At 42.4% G+C, this 15,256-nt stretch overlaps 1 protein-coding gene across 3 annotated transcripts in view; it reads left to right on the top strand.

Annotated features, from left to right (window-relative positions):
* LOC126336640 (uncharacterized) overlaps positions 1-15,256 on the top strand; it is a 1,144,005-nt gene that overhangs the window by 855,599 nt on the left and 273,150 nt on the right. Inside the window, exon 2 of one of the 3 annotated variants that reach the window (XM_050000561.1) lies at positions 12,817-12,862. The exons of the other annotated variants lie outside the window; for them this stretch is intronic. Coding sequence (XP_049856518.1) covers positions 12,817-12,862 — 46 coding nt within the window. The remainder of the gene's footprint in view (positions 1-12,816; positions 12,863-15,256) is intronic. 3 annotated transcript variants of the gene reach the window in all.

Raw genomic sequence — 15,256 nt, 5'->3', positions numbered from 1 at the left:
ACCATTAATAATCGAGTGGCAGAATTTAGATGTGGCCGCACATATACTGGAAACAATGTACACGAACGACATCCGAAAACCGAGATCACCGACGAACACATCAGTCAAGAGACAGGTCTCAGATAAAAGTAAATTCTTATGGACTGATTGTTAGTCCCACAATAGCGATGTTCAGCCGACAGTCTACAAGTTCTTTCAATCTCATGGCACTTCGGTCATATGTGTGCTCTTAACCAGCCCCAGTAATCCTACCAGAGAAAGGGGACCTTCAGTTTAGAGCGGAAACCGAACATATCAAAACCAGTCACCAATACATTTGTGTTAACGGAAGTACTTCACTGAACCATACAGCACATATTTTATTTAATTTTTTTTTTTTTTTTTTTTTTTTTTTTTTTTTTTTTTTTTTTTTTTTTTTTGTCAGTCTACTGACTGGTTTGATGCGGCCCGCCACGAATTCCTTTCCTGTGCTAACCTCTTCATCTCAGAGTAGCACTTGCAACCTACGTCCTCAATTATTTGCTTGACGTATTCCAATCTCTGTCTTCCTCTACAGTTTTTGCCCGCTACAGCTCCCTCTAGTACCATGGAAGTCATTCCCTCATGTCTTAGCAGATGTCCTATCATCCTGTCCCTTTTCCTTATCAGTGTTTTCCACATATTCCTTTCCTCTCCGATTCTGCGTAGAACCTCCTCATTCCTTACCTTATCAGTCCACCTAATTTTCAACATTCGTCTATAGCACCACATCTCAAATGCTTCGATTCTCTTCTGTTCCGGTTTTCCCACAGTCCATGTTTCACTACCATACAATGCTGTACTCCAGACGTACATCCACAGAAATTTCTTCCTCAAATTAAGGCCGGTATTTGATATTAGTAGACTTCTCTTGGCCAGAAATGCCTTTTTTGCCATAGCGAGTCTGCCTTTGATGTCCTCCTTGCTCCGTCCGTCATTGGTTAGCAGAATTCCTTAACTTCATTGACTTCGTGACCATCAAACCCGATGTTAAGTTTCTCGCTGTTCTCATTTCTACTACTTCTCATTACCTTCGTCTTTCTCCGATTTACTCTCAAACCATACTGTGTACTCATTAGACTGTTCATTCCGTTCAGCAGATCATTTAATTCTTCTTCACATTCACTCAGGATAGCAATGTCATCAGCGAATCGTATCATTGATATCCTTTCACCTTGTATTTTAATTCCACTCCTGAACCTTTCTTTTATTTCCATCATTGCTTCCTCGATGTACAGATTGAAGAGTAGGGGCGAAAGGCTACAGCCTTGTCTTACTCCCTTCTTAAAACGAGTACTTCGTTCTTGATCGTCCACTTTTATTATTCCCTCTTGGTTGTTGTACATATTTTATATGACCCGTCTCTCCCTATAGCTTACCCCTACTTTTTTCAGAATCTCGAACAGCTTGCATCATTTTATTGTCGAACGCTTTTTCCAGGTCGATAAATCCTATGAACGTGTCTTGATTTTTCTTTAGCCTTGCTTCCATTATTAGCCGTAACGTCAGAATTGCCTCTCTCGTGCCTTTACTTTTCCTAAAGCCAAACTGATCGTCACCTAGCACATTCTCAATTTTCTTTTCCATTCTTCTGTATATTATTCTTGTAAGCAGCTTCGATGTATGAGCCTTTAAGCTGATCGTGCGATAATTCTCGCACTTGTCAGCTCTTGCCGTCTTCGGAATTGTGTGGATGATACTTTTCCGAAAGTCAGATGGAATGTCGCCAGACTCATATATTCTACACACCAACGTGAATAGTCGTTTTGTTGCCACTTCCCCTAATGATTTTAGAAATTCGGATGGAATGTTATCTATCCCTTCTGCCTTATTTGACCGTAAGTCCTCCAAAGCTCTTTTAAATTCCGATTCTAATACTGGATCCCCTATCTCTTCTAAATCGACTCCTGTTTCTTCTTGTATCACATCAGACAAATCTTCACCCTCATAGAAGCTTTCAATGTATTCTTTCCACCTATCTGCTCTCTCCTCTGCATTTAACAGTGGAATTTCCGTTGCACTCCTAATGTTACCACCGTTGCTTTTAATGTCACCAGAGGTTGTTTTGACTTTCCTGTAATCTGAGTCTGTCCTTCCGACAATAATATACATTTCGATGTCTTCACATTTTTCCTGCAGCCATTTCGTCTTAGCTTCCCTGCACTTCCTATTTATTTCATTCCTCAGCGACTTGTATTTCTGTATTCCTGATTTTCCCGGAACATGTTTGTACATCCTTCTTTCACCAATCAACCGAAGTATTTCTTCTGTTACCCATGGTTTCTTTGCAGCTACCTTCTTTGTACCTATGTTTTGCTTCCCAACTTCTGTGATGGCCCTTTTTAGAGACGTCCACTCCTCTTCAACTGTGTTGCCTACTGCGCTATTCCTTATTGCTGTATCTATAACGTTAGAGAACTTCAAACTATCTCGTCATTCCTTAAACTTCCGTATCCCACATATTATAGCTTGTTTTAAGTGTTCGGCTCCTCAACTGAACCAAAGATAGTCACAGAGCCCGACTGAGGCTCTAGTTTAGACTTCCCATTCGGCTTCAGACATCGAGATAGCGATCGATTCTGATACAATGCTGCGAACAGTGAGCCGTGCTTGCGACCCGCGTGTGATGCTAAATGCTTTTGCCAATGCAGCCAGCCGTCTAAAGGAACTGAGGACGGTCTCAGAATCCAAGCGGCAGGCGTCATTCGTGCCTACATGAGCCACAACTTGCAGCCGGTTGGGTCCATTGCGTTCGATAGCCGCCGGCAGAGTTTACTTCACGTTTATAACGAGGCCTCCCGATAGATATTATCGACTGTACACTGGCCTTCTTTCGCGATATGCGTGCTATGTCCCTGGGGGCTCCATTACTCGCCGAACGTTCGTGCTCGAAAATGACCAACGTCACCGCATTTCGTGCTTGTCCACATGTGGCAAGATACGCAACCCAAGATACGCGGTATCTTATGCTAGCTCGGATGTGTTATCAACACCTGTTGTTAATGGGCAAGGAGGGGGCAGACCGGTGAGATGACACAGTGACAACAAGCTTCCAATCCTGCGAGTTCGGCAAGAGTGATGCAACGTTGGGAGCCTATTATTCAAGTTAAATATTCCACCCATTACTGAAAACATTTTAAACAAAATCGAATGCTTATCACTCAGCAGGAACAGTTCGTTATGAAGCCATTTTGTGTATCAGCAGGATAACTGATCCAGTGTACAAAGCATCAGTCATTGCATCGTTAGTTAGGTTAGGTTATGTTATGTTAACCCGCCGCAGCCGCAGTGGTCCGAAACCCCACGACGACTACCTCAGTCCACTTCACCCCTCCGCCACCCTACACCGAACCCAGGGTTATTGTGCGGTTCGGCCCCCGGTGGACCCCCCAGGGAACGTCTCACACCAGACGAGTGTAACCCCAAGTATGCGTGGTAGAGTAATGGTGGTGTACGCGTACGTGGAGAACTTGTTTGCGGAGCATTCGCCGTCATAGTGTAACTGAGGCGGAATAAGGGGAAGCAGCCCGCATTTGCCGAAGCAGATGGAAAACCGCCTAAAAACCATCCACAGACTGGCCGGCTCACCGGACCTCGACACAAATCCGCCGGGCGGATTCGTGCCGGGGACCAGGCGCTCCTTCCCACCCGGAAAGCCGAGCGTTAGACCGCACGGCCAAACGGCGGGCGCAACATTGCATCGTAGTCGAAGAAAATCTGGATTTGCTGTATTGATCTCACGAACTTCTCGCTCTGGTCCAAAAGTTTTGAAACCAACCATAGTGTCAGTAGTGCACCAGGTCGGTGTACCAGGTCGTCTAAACCCAGATTCAGGAAGAATGGTAAAGAATTTCTTTTTGTACAGTGTGTCTCCCTAATAGTGTGCAAAAATTTAAGACATAGAGAACGCTCCACTGAATAATTTGAGGTATTGCACCTGGGGGTCGGAGAAGCCTGCTTAAGACGATAATTGGAATGGCTGGCTCTGAGCGCTATGGGACTTAACATCTATGGTCATCAGTCCCCTAGAACTTAGAACTACTTAAACCTAAGGACATCACACAACACCCAGCCATCACGAGGCAGAGAAAATCCCTGACCCCGCCGGGAATCGAACCCGGCAACCCGCGCGTGGGAATCGAAAACGCTACCGCACGACCACAAGATGAGGGCGATAATAGGAATGAAATCGCATTACTGTGTACTTTTTTACATTAATTATAGTTAACTGAAAAACACCATCATTGATACAATGAATGTACTATTTGTACTGTTTCTTGCAAAATCTACAGAAACTTACGACCATCAGCCTCAATGGAAGCATGACATCGGACAAATATCCCTGGTGTGTTTCGAATTACATCGCAGACAGCTACAATTCCGGCAACTAATTCCATGTCCCTGTCCTCTGGGATTTCACACAGAAGTGACTTTAGATATACCCATACGAATTAATCAAGGAATTCAGGTAAGGAGATATCGCAGGCCACGGAATAGGAGCCCCAATTCCAGTCCAGCAACCAAGCAATACAGCATTTAGATAGTTGCAGACATCCACACTGAAGCGAGATGTTGTTGCACCGTCATGTTTTATCCACATCCCATCACGAACAGCGAAGGGTACGTTCTCCAGTAACTCGGCAGAATGTTTTGAACGAACCTCAAATACAGGTAGCCGTTCATACGACCAGGTAGAAGATAATGGCCCAACGAGACTGTCGCCTACAATGCCGGCACAGATACTCATACCAAAACGTACTTGATGGTGTGACTCTACTAGAGCGTGAGGGTTTTCCTCATCCCACACATGACTATTCCTACTGTTCGAAATATCATCACGATCAAATGAGACCTCGTAGGTAAACAGCACGATTTGGAGGAAATCTGGTCGATTAATTCATTGCTCGAGCAACCACTGACAGAGTGCAACCCTTGCTGCAAAGTTCCTCACAAGCATTGCATGGGCTCGTTGTGGAGGTTATATGTGTGTAACTGTTGTTCGTGGAGTACTCGCCACACGCTAGTATGTGCAGCCCCCATTTCAGGTGCAACACGACGAGTACTTGTAGTGGGGTCCGCCTGCAACACGTACCAGCGTCTCCTCTTGTATATCGGGTGTGCGAGTACTCGTCATGTTGCCAGGTTCCTTGTTTCTTCTTTCCAATGAACCAATCTCCCATGCATTCGACGATCGAGAGAAATAAACACTCGTCGTGATGTATGATGTCTGTTAGGAAATCGTTCCCTGTATTACCTTTCAGCAGCGAGAGCACTGCATGTCAGTGAGTCCTGCGTGTCTACTGATACTGCTCCATCGTATTGTACTGTACGTCTCTGAATAGAACTGAGTAATGAACGGGTCCGCCGTTGATTCATAGCACGTTCTGTCGTGGGACAGTGTAAATACTACAGAGCCCTCTTATGGACAAGTAAAATGAACAAAAACCTCCATCATGACTTCCTAGTGATCAGGTTTGTCCTAGTTCCTTTGTAGGAAATAAAGAATGTACATGTAAATAAACAACACAGTACGTGCAAGCTTGTTCGCATGTTATTTGTAAATAAGCTGGAAAACAGTAATGCAAGGTAAAACGGCAGACAAGTTTACTTCCATATACCCTTAAGTTGGCTTCTTCGACCCCAGGTTCCCCGCCTCAAATTTTTCAGTGGAGCATTCCTTATGTCCCGTTACTTTTTTACACGCTCTTACGGAAGCTCTCTATATACAGGGTGAGTCACAAACTATTGCCACCTAGAATAACACCGAAAGTATGATATTTGCTAAAAAGTTTGTGGGACAAAAGTTCCATGTGTCAACGGCGGCCATAATATGATGTTGGCTTTTTGTTGCTAGGTGCGGTCGCGTCAGATATATCAAGGTCAACTTTATTTCCTTAAATGTGATGCTATAGGTTTTTACTTATTTTCTGATAGCGGCTATCGAGACGAAGCTAGTCATGTGTTACAATAAGGCCTTTGAAGGTCAATGAAGGTCACAAAGGTGGCATGAACGTCCATTTACAGAAGGTGTTCGAAGTGATGACCATTGGTATTAATGCAGTACTGCAATCTTCTTATCACGGATTGAATAGCATTCCTTATCACATCGCTACTTATCGAAGCACATTCTCTGACTCTTGTCTCTATCAGATCTTCAGGTGTAGTTGGAACGTTTTTAAAAACAATGGCTTTTACGAATCCCCACACGAAAAAATCCAGAGGCGTCAAGTCTGGCGGACGAGCCGGCCACGACACATCTCCTCCGCGTGCAATCCAACGGTTTTGGGAAGTGTCGCTGCAACTCATTTCTAGCCATCAGCGAAATATGTGCCGGACACCCATCGCGTTGATATCACATTCTGTTCGCTGTTCCTAAAGGAATTTCTTCCATAACAGACATAATGTCTCTTGCAGGAAAGTGGTGTACTTCCTACCATTAAGATTTCCTTCGATGAAATAGGGGCCTATAATTTGTCCTCCAGAATTCCACACCAAACATTCACCGACCACGGTTTTTGGTGTGCTACTTGCCGCAGCCAACATGGATTTTCAGTTTCCCAAGAATGCATGTTACGCAAATTAACATTTCCATAGTTCGTGAATGTAGCCTCGTCAGTAAATAAAATCAAATTAACAAATGTGTCATCCCTCAGTATCTGAAGTTGAGCCCATCGGCAGAATTCAATGCGACGCATATTGTCCTTACCAGTTAACTCTTGGTAGAGACTGATATGGTAAGGATGATATTTATGGCAATGCAGAACACGAACAAGACTACTTGGCTCATGCCAGATTCCATTGCGATTTGACGCGAACTAACACAAGGATATCGAACCACAGTGGCATTTCCTCGTTAGTAACTTTTCTTTGCTGGATATGTTTCCGATGCGTTAAAGATCCAGTTGTTCTCAATTTATCATACACGTATTTAAATGTAAGACGTGTAGGGTGAGTACGTTGAGGATGTCTTTCAGCATATAAGTCTCTAGTTCTCACTGAATTTCGTTGGCATTCTGCGTAAATGAGAATCATATCGACTTTTTCTTCGGAGGAACAGATCATTCATATTATTCACTTGATTCGACGATCCTACTCTTACCTCACCTATTAGTGTTGTATTGCGAAACAGTCGAATGGTATTTACATGTCAATGGCACGTTAGATGGATACGCCGTATTCAGCGAATATTTACTATTTGCACGATATACGAGAGAGAATTGTCAGAGTATGTGCTTCGATAAGTGCCGAGGTGATAAGGAATGCCATTCAGTCCGTGATAAGAAGATTGTAGCAATGCTTTGATACCAACGGTCATCACTTCGAACACCTTCTGTAAATGGACATTCAAGCCACCTTTTTGACCTTCAAAGGCCTTACTGTTACACATCATTGGATTTGTCTCCGTAGCCGCAATCAGAAAATAAGTACCGAACTGTAGCATCCCATTTAAAAACACAAAGCTGACCTTCATAGCTCTGACGCGACCCCATCTAGCAACAAAAAACTAACGTCATATTATGGCCTGCGTTGTCCCATACAACATTTGTCCCACAAACTTTTCAGTTCCTATCATACTTTCGGAGTTATTTTAGGTGGCAATAGTTAGTGACTCACCCTGTATATCAAAGGTGGTGCAGATTTTTTCATAAAGATTGAACGTTGTAATAACACCAAAACATGGTCTTACACATTACTAACTAACGTCTTTGGACTGTGCATCGATCGAGTAAACAGAATTTTGTCTGTATCGGGTTATTCATAAGTAAGTTTATCTTCTGGCGTTTCAGAAGAGACGGCGAGAAAATTAAGACTTACAGAAAAATGACACTTGTTAATGGAAAGACCATCTCACCAACTTTTAATTCGCAATACCTGCAGTTGTGTGGTTGCAGAACCCACTATTAGGGAGCTGACATGTCGAAATATCGTGTATAATGGAGCGAAGCGTGCTGTTTGTCCTCTTGAATTCGCTAAATATGTGTGAACTATGACGTTTCCGTGCTAATTTCGTACCAAATATCAGGTGAAAGTTCTAAAAAAATGGTTCAAATGGCTCTGAGCACTATGGGACTTAACTACTGAGGTCATCAGTCCTCTAGAACTTAGAACTACTTAAACCTAACTATCCTAAGGACATCACACATCCATGCCCGAGGCAGGATTCGAATTTGCGACCGGACTGTAGCGTCTCGAACCGCCCGGCAACTCCGGCTGGAGGTGAAAGTTCAAGCAGACAAAACAATCAAAGGTGGCACCACACATTCCGTGAGGCTGCCTGCGTATGCAGTGTGAAGAGAACAGGCCGGGCGGTACTGCTAGCAGATAAAGTGAAATGTATGCGAGGATCATTCACCAGGAGCCTAAAGAAACCGATGACATGTGCGAGCAGAGAACTGTCTGGCGCATTCCGCTCAAATGTGTGTCTGTAAAACAATATCGGCTGCAGTTGTCATATGCGCTACTACTCGGAATAACGAGCTTTTTAACTTTTGAAATGACTTCAGCGGCAACTGGAGCGAAATAATTTTTCAGATAAATTGGTTTTCAGCGATGAAGCAACGTTGCTTGTGTCTCAAAATTTGAATACTCATAACTCAGAATAGCTATACGCTATTGTAGAAGGCATTCATGATTCAACTAAAGTTAGCGCCTTTCGTATCCTGTCCTCTTGAAAAGTTTACGAAGCTTTTTTTTTGTACCTGAATAATGAAAATTGAAGTCACCAGTTTCATTGTAATTCAGTCGTCGTTTATTCAAGACGTGCTACCAGTTTCGATGCGAAGAAAGCGTGATCATCAGGCCCCCAGCGTAATCTGCTCTCAGCTTACGAAATACATGGACGAATGTCAGCAGTACAACATATTAAGCTTGTTACGTCAGCATCTGCAGCCAAGTAAGTCGAGCACAGCGAACAACTGCCGTCTGACCATTTGTGGGCTTGTTATTGGAAGCTACCGAATCTACGAGGGTCAGTCAAAAAGTAATGCCTCCTATTTTTTTCTACGTTTAATTGTCAGGAAATTTAAATGCAATTACATAGGTTGAAAACCACAACATTGAGGATCATTTTGTCATTTTTCAATGTAATCTCCGCCCATCTCTACAGTTTTGGTCCATCTTTGAACAAGGGCATGTATCTCAGCACGGTAAAAATCACAGCTCTGCTTCCTAAGCCATTGACGCACGGATGTTTTGACGGCCTCCTCATCTTCAAAATGAATCCCACGATGAGCTTCTTTTAGTGGCCCGAACAGATGGAAGTCTGATGGTGCCAGGTCAGGGCTGTATGGGGGATGAGGCAAAACTTCCCATCCAATTTTGACAATCTCGTCAGAGGTGTGACGACTGGTGTGTGGTCTTGCATTGTCATGCAAAAGAAGAACATCTGCCATTGATTTTGTTGGGCGAACTCGCTGAAGACGTGCTTTAAGTTTTTTGAGGGTTGTGACGTATTGAACAGAATTTATTGTGCATCCCTGCTCCAAAAAATCAACCAGAATCACACCCTCTGTATCCCAGAAAACTGTTGCCATAACTTTCCCTGCCGATCGCACAGTTTTGAATTTTTTCTTCCTCGGCGAGCTTGTGTGACGCCACTCCATTGACTGCCTCTTTGATTCGTCCCCGGTCACAATTTTTTTCAGAAACTCATCTCCCTCCAAACGGAAGCGCTGCAAGTGTTGGGAGGCTATTGTTTTCCTTGCCTCTTTATTCTGATCGGTTAACATTCTTGGAACCCACTGTGCACAAACTTTTGAGTACCCCAATTGTTTAATAATCGTGATCACACTGCCTTTACTAAGAGAAATAATGCGACACACTTCATCTGCAGTCACCCGACGGTCACCACGAATGATGTCATCAACTTGCTGAATGTTGTGTGGAGTCACTGCACTCACCGGCCTGCCGCTCCGCTTTTCGTCAGTCAACGGTGTTTGCCCTTCAGCTTCCTTACAACGACGAACCCATCGTCTAACAGTGCTGACATCCACTGTCACAACACCATACACCTTCTTCAGTCTTTCATGAATGCGTATGGGCGTTTCACCTTCTGCATTCAAGAATTCAATCACACAACGCTGTCTCAAACGAACATCGATGTCGGCCATCTTACAAACTTCTGCTGTGCTGCCACCTGTTGACACAGAAAGTTACTACTGCAGTGGATTGCAGAAGAAGGTTTGAGGAATGGCGCCAAATTCAAATTTTTCACTTAACTTAATTTTTTTAAGTAGAAAAAAAATGGGAGGCATTACTTTTTGACCGACCCTCGTAGTTTATTTTTGCTCCGGTGCACTCGACTTGCTTAGACATGCTGGCGTAACATGCTTAAAAGGTTGTACTGCTTCCATTTGAAGACTCCGTTTGTCTTCGTCAATGTGGTTCGTAAGTTGATGGCAGACTGTCCTTGGGACCTAAAGACGACGCGTTTTCGCATCGAAACTGGTAGCACGTTTTGAATGAACGACGATTAAATACAATACAGCAATTGGTTTAAATTTTCATTATTCAAGTTCTTCATGTGCTTCTGCTATCTCACTATTTACAATGGATTCTTCTTTTCCTTCCTGCGGGGTCCGCTACATAGGTCCGTTCTCTCAATTTCACTGTATCACGGGCTGCATCTGGGTGGACGTTCATGCATTAAGGTTTTTATGAATCGCATCAGCCCAACGTTTCTTATGTCGTCCTTCGGGTCTTCTGCCGAAGAAGTGTGTAACCCGCCTTGGCAATAGAGTCATCACCGGGCCGTAAAACATGCCCAAACCATCGAAGACGACTCTCGCGTATATTGTCTTGGATCGGTGCAACAGCGAGCTGTTTCTTAATGCTGTCATTGGAAACGTGATATAACTTAGTGAGGCCCGCTGTCCCCCTTAGCATCTTCGTTTCCATTACCTTCGTTTCCATTACACTTAGGCGGCGTTCTGTCTTAACTGTGGTCGCCCAGCACTCACAACCATACAAGGCGACTGGTCGGATGACAGTGGGCTGGATTTTTTATATGAAATTATCTTTCATCCTGCGGTCGCAAGTAACCACGGTTGTTGTTCGCCACTTCATTCAGGCTGCCTGAGTTCTGGTGTTGACCTCTTCCGTGAGTCGGCCGCCAACAGTGATCGTGGAACCAAGGTACTTAAACTTACTCACACGAGTCAGATCTTCACCATTAATCGTGATGGTTACCATTTCATGTCTGTCTGATGTCATGTACTCGGTTTTCTTCAAATTAAGGCGCAAAACCATGTTTCGCCAACCGGTCACTCCATTAATGACTTTGGCTCTGCACATAAAGCTTGTTTTTTGCTGCCAGTATCACATCGTCAGCATAAAGGTGCATGGTAATGGTCAGTGCAGATCAGCTGCCACGGTGTCCATTACGAGAGTGAACAGAAGTGGTGATAATGCACAACCTTGAAGGACGCCGACAGTGATGGGCAAGTCATTGGGTACTCCTGAGGTTGTATGGACGTAAAGTTTGCATCCCCATAAAGTAGTTAAAAGCTGCTCTGGCACATGATGCAGTCGAAGTGGTAGCCAGATGAGACTCTGTGGCACCCATCAAAGGAATGTTAGACGCAGCGGCTTGGCTTTCTCATGATGTTTCTCGACCAAGAGTCTTGCAGCATGAATCGCATCAGTTGTGCCACAGTTCTTCACAAATCCAGCTTGGTTTTTGTAAATCTGCGTGATCTCATGGTATCCATTGGTCCAGACAGGCTCAAAGATTTTCATGGCGTGGCAGAGAAGTCGAATTGGATGGTTGTTGGTGTACTCAGCGGGATTTCGCTTCCTCTTGAAGATAGGCACGGTGTTGCTCTGTTGCCAACCACTTGGTGTTTGTCCCTCGTCACTGATCTTATTGAAGAGTTATGTTAACCATTCAGCTGCCTTCCAATGATGGGAACACCATAACTCTGCTGGAAGGTCATCTGGGACCGTGGCTTTCGCAGGCTTCATTTTCCTCAAAGCAGTCTTGACCTCTTCGTCTGCAGTTTTTCTTGCGAGCCCTTCAACCTCATGGCGGGGGGAAGGGGAAATTGGTGGATGGGCGAACTCTTCTGTTGAGATCTTCTTCAAGTAGCTGCTATTTACAATGCATTACCAGAAATTTTTCCTTTCGGTGAAAACTAAGATTGGTTTCGTGCACCTGGGCATGCTACAGCAACGCCTTATGCCACAATTACAACAAGAAAGTGGAGGTTACATTTTACAATAAGACGGTGGTTCTTTCAGACATTTGTGACTATCTTAATGCCGAACTCCTCTACTTCAGTAGCCCTCACTGTCACCTGACTCAATTACACGTGATTTTTTTTTTTTTGTTATGGGTTTATGTAAAGGATCGTGTATCCCTGCCTCCACTGTCACCTAATTTGGAAGAGTTGCTAGGAAGAATAATTAATGCGGTCACTGTTATAAACGATGATGTTTTGGGTCGTATATGTGAAGAGTCTGAATACCATATCGATGTTTGCTGCGTCACGAACGGTAACAATACTGAGCACCTGCAACGTGAGTCAAACAACTTATGCTTTATCAAAGGATATGCGGCTGTTTTCTGAACGTCTTGTAGTTTTCGTGCAATCGTATTCTGAGACCCTGGAGGTACTTATGAATAACACTGCGTAATTTATGAGATATGACTCAACTGAACGTCGCATCAAGAACTCTACATGGCCTTTCGATCGATCTCCAACTGTTGATATCGATCCATAATTGGAGCTGAACTACAGTTCCGTTTTATTAGGACAGCTGCCTGTGCACAGTGAGTGACGTGTGGCCTTCTGTTTCTAGTGGAAGTGCCGGTGGTGCGTCATGAGGAAGCTGTCGCCGGTGGCAGGTAGGTGGCACCTGCCCGCATGGCGTCGATGGCAGCCGCGACCGCATGAGTGTTCTGTTGCCGTCGTACAACCGAGGTCAGTAACCTCCGTAGAATGTAAATAGTCTATGGCAGTGGTCGTCAAGCTGCGGCCCGAATCGTGTATCCCTGCTGACCGCGGTTATCAGCCGTATTTTATAATAATACACATCTATCAGCTAGCAGTCGAATCCCAAAACGTCAATTAACGTTAAGAGCTAGATTAGATTAGTACTTGTTCCATAGATCATGAATACGACACTTCGTAATGATGTGGAACGTGTCAGGTCAATAAAAGGTGTCTATACAAGATGTTACATTACACAAAATATTACATGACACTCAATATTCTTAATTTTTTTGTGGGGGTTGGGGAAATTACTCACTTACTATATCCAAAAATTCTTCTAATGAGTACAAAGAGTTGACGTTAAGAAATTTCCTTTTAAATGCTATATGGCTATCTGTCAGACTTTTGATGCTACTAGGTAAGTGACCAAAGACTTTTGTGGCAGCATATTTTACCCCCTTCTGAGCCAAAGTTAGATTTAACCTTGAGTAGTGAAGATCATCCTTTCTCCTAGTGCTGTAGCCATGTACACTGCTATTACTTTTGAATTCGTTCGGGTTGTTAATAACAAATTTCATAAGAGAATATATATATATATATATATATATATATATATATATATATATATATATATATATTGTGAGGCTACAGTGAAGATCTCTAGCTCTTTAAATAAGTGTCTGCAGGATGATCTTGGATGAGCTCCAGCAATTATTCTGATTACACGCTTTTGCGCAATGAATACTCTTTTACTCAATGACGAGTTATCCCTGAATATCATGCCATACGAAAGCAGAGAATGAAAATAGACGTGGTAAGCTAATTTGCTCATATGTATATCTCCAAAATTTGCAATGACCCTAATAGCATAAGCAGCTGAACTCAAACGTTTCAGCAGATCCTCAGTGTGTTTTTTCCAGTTCAACCCCTCATAAATGTATACACCTAGAAATTTTTAATATTCTACTTTACCTACCGATTTTTGATCGAAGTCTATATTTATTAATGATGTCATTCCATTTACTGTGTGGAACTGTATACACTGTGTTTTGTCAAAGTTTAATGAGAGTCCATTTGCAGAGAACCACTTAATGATTTTCTGAAAAACATCGTTTACAATTTCACCAGGTAATACTTGTCTGTTGGGTGTGATAGCTATTCTTGTATCATAGGCAAAAAGTACCAGCTTCTCAGTTACCCTGCTCAGTAACAAACAAAAGTACTTAGACATTATTATTTTAATATGGGCTTAATTTAATTGAAGTTTTTGACTTCGGATTTGCGTTAACAAGGAGAATTCTGCAGCGGTGCGATTGACATTTTGAAACTATCTGTACGGTGATGTCGGTTAAGATCCCATGTGTCATATACTGCAGACATTCACCCTGGTTGGCACTCGTTTGCGACTAATTGACGTAAAAAAAAGTCGGCATTTCATGTGACACGTAATAGTGTTAAAAATGTTGCGTTGTTTAGTCTGGTTGTGTGGTATAATGGTTAGAGTGACACCTTTGCGTGCAAGAGATTGTGGGTTCGAATCTCGTTGGGTGCACAATTTATTTAAAAATCTTTATTAAAATGACTTATTCATCTTTTTCATTCAGTTACCTGATTTCAATGTAATCTTTTAATTCCACTCCCTTGCCACATAATTTTAATCATAATACCAACTTCTTCATTTGCTCTCATTTTCTTCCCATCATTGTTTCTCTACTCGAAATCTGTTTTCATGTAGTTTTAATTAATATTATGTATTAATTTCGATTTAACTTCTTTTGTTTCATCACACTGTTTTTTTCATCCACATTATTACGTTATTATGTGTCTTTCTTATTTTGCCAAAAGTTCGTTTTGCTTATAAACGCGTCTTTGATTTAAATTATCATCTACTTTACTTTGTCCATAGTGCGATAATTATTCAGGTTATGTTTTAAATGTTTGTATGACAATTACCGTGAAAAAAAATTAGATATCTGGTAACAAAAATACACCATTACTCAAATACAAATAGATTATTTCGTCTTTTGTTTTTAACTGATAGATTGGAATTTTGAAATAATTAATATCACAATAGAAAAATGTAATTAAATACATATTCACAAAAATTCCGTTTGGAAAAAGAATTATATGACGAAAAAATGAAACAAATGAAAAGGTTCAGTCGGTGATTAAAATGATGTGAAAAAGGAATAGAAATAAAAAATTACAGTTACACCAATTTATTGAATAAAAATAATGATTGAAATAATTTCGATAAAGATTTAAAAATAAAAGCAAACTGTTCATCTGTCGAGTTTCGAACCCAC

This window comes from Schistocerca gregaria, chromosome 2, assembly GCF_023897955.1.
Source record: "Schistocerca gregaria isolate iqSchGreg1 chromosome 2, iqSchGreg1.2, whole genome shotgun sequence".
Lineage (NCBI taxonomy): Eukaryota > Metazoa > Arthropoda > Insecta > Orthoptera > Acrididae > Schistocerca > Schistocerca gregaria.
This window is presented reverse-complemented; position numbering and strand designations above follow the sequence as displayed.